We start from the raw sequence: 7,500 nt of genomic DNA on the forward strand, positions 1-7,500 counted from the left end.
AACCATATGTCACACCTTATTGGGCGAGCTTGCCCTGTATATGACAAGATGACGGAGGCAGAAAAGTAGATAGACTGATCAGTAGACACCATGTCCTACCTACAAGTGTGTTGTGTCATGTTCACACAGGTGTTTGTGGAACTGGATGAGCTGAAATACACTGAGGCAGGGCTGCAGTGGAAGGAAACTGCTCGTTGGATCAAGTATGAGGAAAACGTAGAGGCTGTGGACAACCGCTGGGGAAAGCCCCATCTGGCCTTCCTCAATTTCCATGCACTCTTCTCTTTGCGCAAGGGCTTGGAAGCAGGTATGTTAATATAGCTACCTTTGTGTATATGTCCATTTGTGTAAAAGAGTTTTGGATTTCTACACAACTGTGTCCTAATGGGGAGAAGATAAAACTGCCAAGGTGAGTTTTACTCTTGTTATTACTTATTATGTGTGCACTAAAGAAGCATCCTATTGTATAATGCGTGTGTGGTGACCGAGTTCACTAGTGATTACATTGTGTTCTGCCATTCTTGTCATTTCACCTGAGCTAACCCACCTTGGCCCCTTATTTCTTGCCTTATTCGTATCTGTATAGATGCTTTGTTTTAGTAGATGATCCTTAGTTATGCCAAAGTGCATATTCATGTCTACTGAAATTTACTCTTGTACTCTTTGTCCACTGACAATTGATGAATTACATGATATTTAAACTTTTGGAAGAGTCACATCCTCCATCACATGGTGGCTGCATAGCAGGAGGCGAGATCTTATCATCATCACTTCACAAAATGTATATAGCTAATCTTGCCATAGGAACATATAGATAGGTGAGCATATAGTATTTACCAGGCATCATTTATACAGATCCTACAAAATGGCTGTGGAGGAAAGTATCAGAGACTGCTGCTTTGAGAAAACTTGTAGTTTCTGAGGCAGATGGGCACAGCTTGACAACATATCAGCACATTACACATGTGATGCTTCTCTGGATGTAGTATTTTCCTTTTAAGTATTGATAAAGCAGGAATTATTATATCTAGTTTCTTCCAATGATAGTAGGACACACAAGAGCAGAAGGTATAAATGCATTTTTTAATGCAAGGCAACGTTTTTACTAAATTACTTTTGTTCAGTCCAGATTTTTTTCCCAGAACATTTTTTTCTTTTCTTTTCTTTTCTTAAATTTACATTAATATATTTTTTTTGTATATGTGTAAACAAGCAGAAATATCCAACGAAAAACCTTATTTTTCCCATAGTGTACATTTTTACATTATTGTCATAACAGTGTGTGGCGAAGTATATATATATATATATATATATATATATATATATATATATATATATATATATATATATATATATATATATATATATATATATATATATATATATATATATATATGTAAGGGGGTGTTGAAAATTATTTTCTTTCTAAATAGTGTTTATGGAAATGTGCCTTCTCACGTGTTGGGAGACGGTCCGTTTTATGAAAAATGTATTCTTATCTCAAATTAGCAAAATGCATTACTACATTTTAAATTTGTTTCCCATTTTCGGAGTATTTGTGAAATTTCGGTCTCAACCTTGAAAGTTTGAAATGCTACGCTAACTTATTCCTCTCTTCGGTGAACAGTGTATGTGTGTGTGTTCTTTCCAGTAACAGTTGATTGCAATGGAATACATACATACATCACCAGAGTTCGATTGCAAGACATTGTCATACCTTAAATTAGTCTTCTGTGTCGTCAGCTTTTCTCACGCGGTTAGCCGCTTCCACTACTCATATTTATCTTGAAAATACCATTCTGTTCTAAATTCTTTCCCATATCTTGACTTACTCAACAAAGCAACCATTATTTCCGGTTTACTCGTTTTCGGCACCATTGTACCCTCATTCTTTGTTACATCATTACATCATGTTTAGAAATTGATAAATACAGTGAGAACGGAAGAAAACAGTTGCCCATAACGTTTAGAATCTGTTAGTATTATTTGACTCAAAATAGAACAAACAGAAAAAGAGCTCGTTTATTGGCGTGTAGAATCGCTGCGGTGTGTTGGCTTTAGTCCCCCCAGTGATAATCTAGTTTTCTTTCTACACTGCCTTCTCTCACAGAGGATGGTGATAACACAACTCGCTATGCCCTCCAACCCCAACAATCTCCACCACTACTGCTTTATCTCATCCATTTTCCCTCCACTCCCGTCTGTCGCCACTCGCGTTTTGTTAAAGTATTCGGTTCCTATGAGAGTATTAAATATATAGAAAGATTAAATGTTCATGTACCTACGGCTTGATACTTGAGTTGGCCTTCCTTGTCCCCCTTGCAGTGAAGCGAGAAGATGCAGGATGGAAGCCGCACCTCTCTCTCTCTCTCTCTCTCTCTCTCTCTCTCTCTCTCTCTCAACTGAAACGAAGGATCAAGAGTTGAAAAATGAAAACTTCTATTTAGAAGGCATGCGAAAATCTGATAAAAACAGCTCATTAAAACTTTTCCTTAGTAACTGAAATATGTAGTGATAAAAAAAGGTAGATAACTACATAAATAGCGCATTAGAATCACATCGGAATCGTGAAAATCCACATTCATTTACAACATTCACGTACTGGTATGCAATATATATCAGAGTAAGTTCATATGTGGCATCGTTGAAACTTGACAACACTATAGAACGTACAGCTACAACACAGCAACATCAAATGCTCTTGAGCTCACACAGCACGAGGAAGTTGTTAATTGTGAAGATGCATCATAAATTTACCAATACGTGTATGTAGCTCTGCCAGTAGGAGGGCGGTACGGGGCTGAGGTGTTGAATACAAGCCGCTGTAGTATGTTACGTGCTACGCGGCTGAAGGTCAAGCACGAATTAGCATGTGGTGGTGCATTAAAAAGTCTACTTTGCATACATCCTGGGGGGTGCCAAGCAATTTGTCCGTGGGTGTGGATGTGGTGGAGCACGGACACGTTAGATTTTCTGTATCCTTACTCCAGCGGCAGAAATGCCAGTGTGCTGCGTGTAGGTCTTGAAGATGGGTTAGATTAGATGTGTTATTTATCTTTAGAGACTTGCCTCATCCAAAGTGATGTATTAGTAGTGCTCTCTCTCTCTCTCTCTCTCTCTCTCTCTCTCTCTCTCTCTCTCTCTCTCTCTCTCTCTCTCTCTCTCTCTCTCTCTCTCTCTCTCTCTCTCTCTCTCTCTCTCTCTCTCTCTCTCTCTCTCATTGCGTCTGCTGTTGATGATGACAGCAATGATATACGTGCTTCTGTATGACGTAAATAAGTACGTCAGTCATCGATGTATTCTTTAACGCAATAGTAATACGTATAGAATAAAACGCGCAGGGATATTTGGACAACGAAACACCATAAGACTTTTACGCAATAAAAGTCGAAGAGCGGCTGGGAATAACAATGGCCGTAACAGTTTGCAATTGTCATTCTGTTTCCAGTCGCACTGTGAAGAGAGCCAGGTAGAGGGCGAGATACACAAGACTGAAGGCTGCTTGATATTTCCGAGTTGAAAGCCAGGTTGGAGGAAGAGAAGGAGGAGGTGGGGATAGTGAGGAGGAAGTAGAGGTGCGAATGGTAGAGGAAGACGAAGTTGTGGATGCGGAAGTTAAGATACAGGAGGGGGATTGAGTACTATGTTTGAAATATCAGTGTACGTTTCCTTATCCTTTTCTGTTTGAGTTATTTATTTATTTCCCCATTTACTAGCCTGCCGCTTACCTATCTTTTTTTTTAAATTACGAAGAGACGGAGGTAGAAGAGTGAAAATCGAGAACCCAGAGTTATTCTGTGGTAAAATTTTATTCCTCTGTGATTAAATGAATTACTATATAGTTTGTCTGTTTACTTGCCAGTCCGCATGCCTATCTGTGTACGAAGAGGAAGAGGTAGGGGAGTGAGGATTGCGAGCCCCATGGTGTTCTTTGGTCACGTCTCTTCTTGCCCTTGATTAACCGAGTTCTTGGCGTTCTTGTGTGCTGTTTGCTTGCCTCCATGCCTCCACGCCTTCATGCCTTCTTACCTACCTGCCTGCATGTCTGAGGTGGAGGCAAGGTTGACAGAAGTTACCATTATGTGATTATGTTAATTTATTTTATTTTTTTCGGATTATGTGGAGGAAGATGAAGATGGAAGTGGAGGACGATGCAGATAAAGAAGGAAGTGAAGGAGGGAGAAGTGGTAGGAATGGAAGAGAAGCAGGTGGAGATGAAGGAAGTAGAAGAGGAGTAAATATGGAAGGTGGAGGCATAGAGAGAAAGAGAGAAATAAAGTGGAGTTGAAATTGGAATTGGAAGAGGAGGAGGGGATGAAGGCAGAGGGGCAGTTGGAAGTGGAGATCGAATTTAAGGAAGAGGATAAGGATGAAGAGATAAAGAAGATGTTGGCAGAGGAAAAGATGGTGTAAGCAGAGGGGCAGTTGGAGGCAAAGTCGGAGTTGGAGAAAGAGGAGGAGGAGGAGGAGGAGGAGGTGGTGGAGATGGAGAACCTGGGGGCGAGAGCTAAAGTTGGTGAGTCGCGCGGGAACAGCAGACAGGAGGGACTTCCCCGGACACTGCGAAAAGGTCATGCTGGTCAACAGTTGCATCTTTTTCTCAGTAACTTGTTTTTCTTCTTTGGTGGATCCTGCAATGAGAAAGTTCTCTTTTTCTCTGCGGTGCGAGGGATTAGTTTTCCTTTAATTTGAGGGTAAGAGAGGGGGTTAAAGGGGGTGTGAATGACCGTGAGTGTGTAATTCTACGGTTGTTTAATGTGACGTGGTGTGTGGTGCGAAAGTATAATCAGTATAATCGGTTAGTCACTGTTAGCTTTGGAGCTTTTGGGGGACGGAGGGAGGAGTGGAGGTGCTTTCAAGATGGCGACTGAGTTGTGCTTGTGAACACGTGGGCATGTATTGGCTGGACTAGACGGATGGAGACCAAACCAGACCAGACTAGACCAGGCCTCACCTCAATACCCGCGCATTTGTGGGTGGTTGACTTTGAACGTCGCCCACAGAAACGAGACCACATAACTTGATCTACAGTAACGTATAAAAAAAAAAAAAGAAGCGGAATTTCCCCTCTGACAGTGAACGAGAATAAAATGATTGATGATAACGAAAAAAAAAAAAAAAAAATAGGTCTGTTCCTACGACTGGCGGTACTCGTGACCAGCAGTAACGAATTAAAAGGAAAGGAATCTCCCTAGCGGCAATGAAGAGGAGAGGGGGGAGACAATTGATGGTAGATAAAAGAAAAAATCATGACAGAGGACTTGAAGATTCGAGTTGTTCCTATGTGTGATAGTACTACTAATAAACAACAGTAACGTGTAGAGAATGGACGAGATTTGTCCTTGGATTAACGAATAAGTACAAAAAGACGATGCGTGGTAAATATAAAAAAAAAGTGTGTGTAAGGTTTTCAAGAGAGCTGGTTCCAAATCTAGTATAACTTGAACAGCAATGACGTAAGAAGAAAAGAAATATAAGGGTAACAGTAACACGAGAGAAAGAAGCTAAATTTTCAGAAGGCAGTGACCAAGTAAAAAAGACACGATGATAATTAGAAAAGGAGTTCACATTTAAGAGTCTGAAAAAGAGCTGCGACGGTTCTAGCAGTGTTCATACGCGTTCTGTGAGAAAGAATACTAGCATGAGAGAGAGAGAGAGAGAGAGAGAGAGAGAGAGAGAGAGAGAGAGAGAGAGAGAGAGAGCAAAGTTTTCTTGGGACATTGAACTAGTAAAAAAATAAATAGATAAATAAAAGAAGTAGAAAAAAGTAATGTTTGATAAGTTGGAGAGCTGCTCCTTACTCTTACTTTGCTATAACTCGTAGGTGTCCCTTGAGGAGGAATAGTAACGTATATAAGAAGAAAGAAGTGAAATTACATTGAGGCGTTGAACAAGCACGACTACAAAAAGACTGAATGGCCGATAAAGTACAAAAGCCTTGAAGAGAGTTGGTTTCAAATCTGGCGGTACTCGGAGGCGTGGCACGAAGAGGAACAGAGACAACAAACACATTACTTTATGTATGAAAAGATGATTCATAAAAATAATAAAGAAACGCTTGAGGAATGGAAGAGACACATCATCCGCGTTTACCAATAATAATGTTCTTAAACGCTTTTTTTTTTTTTTTCTCCCATCATGACAATTTTCCAAGATTAAAGAGATGATAAAGTAAAATTTTCATGGGTGTCTTTTCCAATCAATAATATAGAATCCTTGTTAACCTAACCCAGGAGTCGTGAAAATACTCTCGAAAACCTTCACAATGCCTAATATAGCCTATTCAAAGTAGTAGAAACAAGGTGTCAAGGTGCTTCAGAATGCAGTTCAGTGGCCCATATTCTGAAACATTTCTGCGCCGCACCTCCACTATTTTTAAAAGGCTCTAGTTGAAGTTTCACGGGATTTAAGGGTGTTCCTATGATTCTAGTGGCAGACTAGCAAGATTTCTACATTATTAAGAGCAGAAACACTCATGAGAACCCGGGTAATCATTTCTGTGGCCTTTGAAAATAGTCGTGGTGAGAGAAAAGCGTTTCTTAATACGGGTCAAGAGTGTCATGAGGAGAAACGATGATGATGGCAAGCACATCAATCCAGTCAGAGCCACTTCCCGCCCACCAGTCTGCATAAAGAGTAGTGGTGCACGCGCTGCCCCTCAGGGTAGGCCTGTAGGGAATGGTAGAATGTAACATCACCTGAGAGTATCTAAGTTCAGTTGATTAGTAAACGTTACATGTCTTTTGCACGCTACCTGCCTGATGCCGTGCCTCGCTCTCCCACCAGTGTTTCTCTCTCTCTCTCTCTCTCTCTCTCTCTCTCTCTCTCTCTCTCTCTCTCTCTCTCTCTCTCTCTCTCTCTCTCTTCATGACGGCTTTTATTTACTTTTTCTTTTCGTCAAGGTGCTTTCTGAAGATAATGCCATGCCATCTTTGCAACTCCCAACTGCTTTGATCTGCTCCGAACTCATCGAACTGCGAAACTGAACTGCTCCTAACCCACCAAGCTGCGAAACCGAACCACTGTTTTGATCTGCTCCGAACTCATCTACGAGTAATTGCGAAACTGAACTGCTCCGAACTCACCAAGCTGCGAAACCGAACCACTGTTTTGATTTGTTCCAAACTTACCGAACTGTGAAACTGAGCTGCTCCGAACTCACTAAGCTGCGAAACCGAACCACTGTTTTGATCTGCTCCGAGCTCACAAAGCAGGGAACCTACACTATAACAAACACTCATGCGGGGGCCACTACTGTAGGTCTGCTGTCGCTGTTTTATTCTTCCTTGGTGTTTCTTTGGTATCTAGTGGACAAATGTTGGTGGTTGCTGCTCTCGACGGAAACTTGCGTGGGTCGTTCCCTCCACCACTTCGTTCAGGGACCAACCGCTTTATTATTCATATTTTTTTATTTATTTTATTTTTTTTATGAACTGCATTATTAGTTTATATATATATATATATATATATATATATATATATATATATATATATATATAT

At 40.6% G+C, this 7,500-nt stretch overlaps 1 protein-coding gene across 8 annotated transcripts in view; it reads left to right on the forward strand.

The window, feature by feature from the left end:
• The window catches only part of LOC135111021 (band 3 anion transport protein-like), a 169,513-nt gene that overhangs the window by 72,742 nt on the left and 89,271 nt on the right, over positions 1–7,500 (forward strand). For all 8 annotated transcript variants that reach the window (XM_064023893.1, XM_064023889.1, XM_064023892.1 and 5 more), the window contains one exon: positions 130–307. In XM_064023893.1, coding sequence (XP_063879963.1) covers positions 130–307 — 178 coding nt within the window. The remainder of the gene's footprint in view (positions 1–129; positions 308–7,500) is intronic.

The sequence above is a fragment of the Scylla paramamosain genome, chromosome 21 (genome assembly GCF_035594125.1).
Source record: "Scylla paramamosain isolate STU-SP2022 chromosome 21, ASM3559412v1, whole genome shotgun sequence".
Lineage (NCBI taxonomy): Eukaryota > Metazoa > Arthropoda > Malacostraca > Decapoda > Portunidae > Scylla > Scylla paramamosain.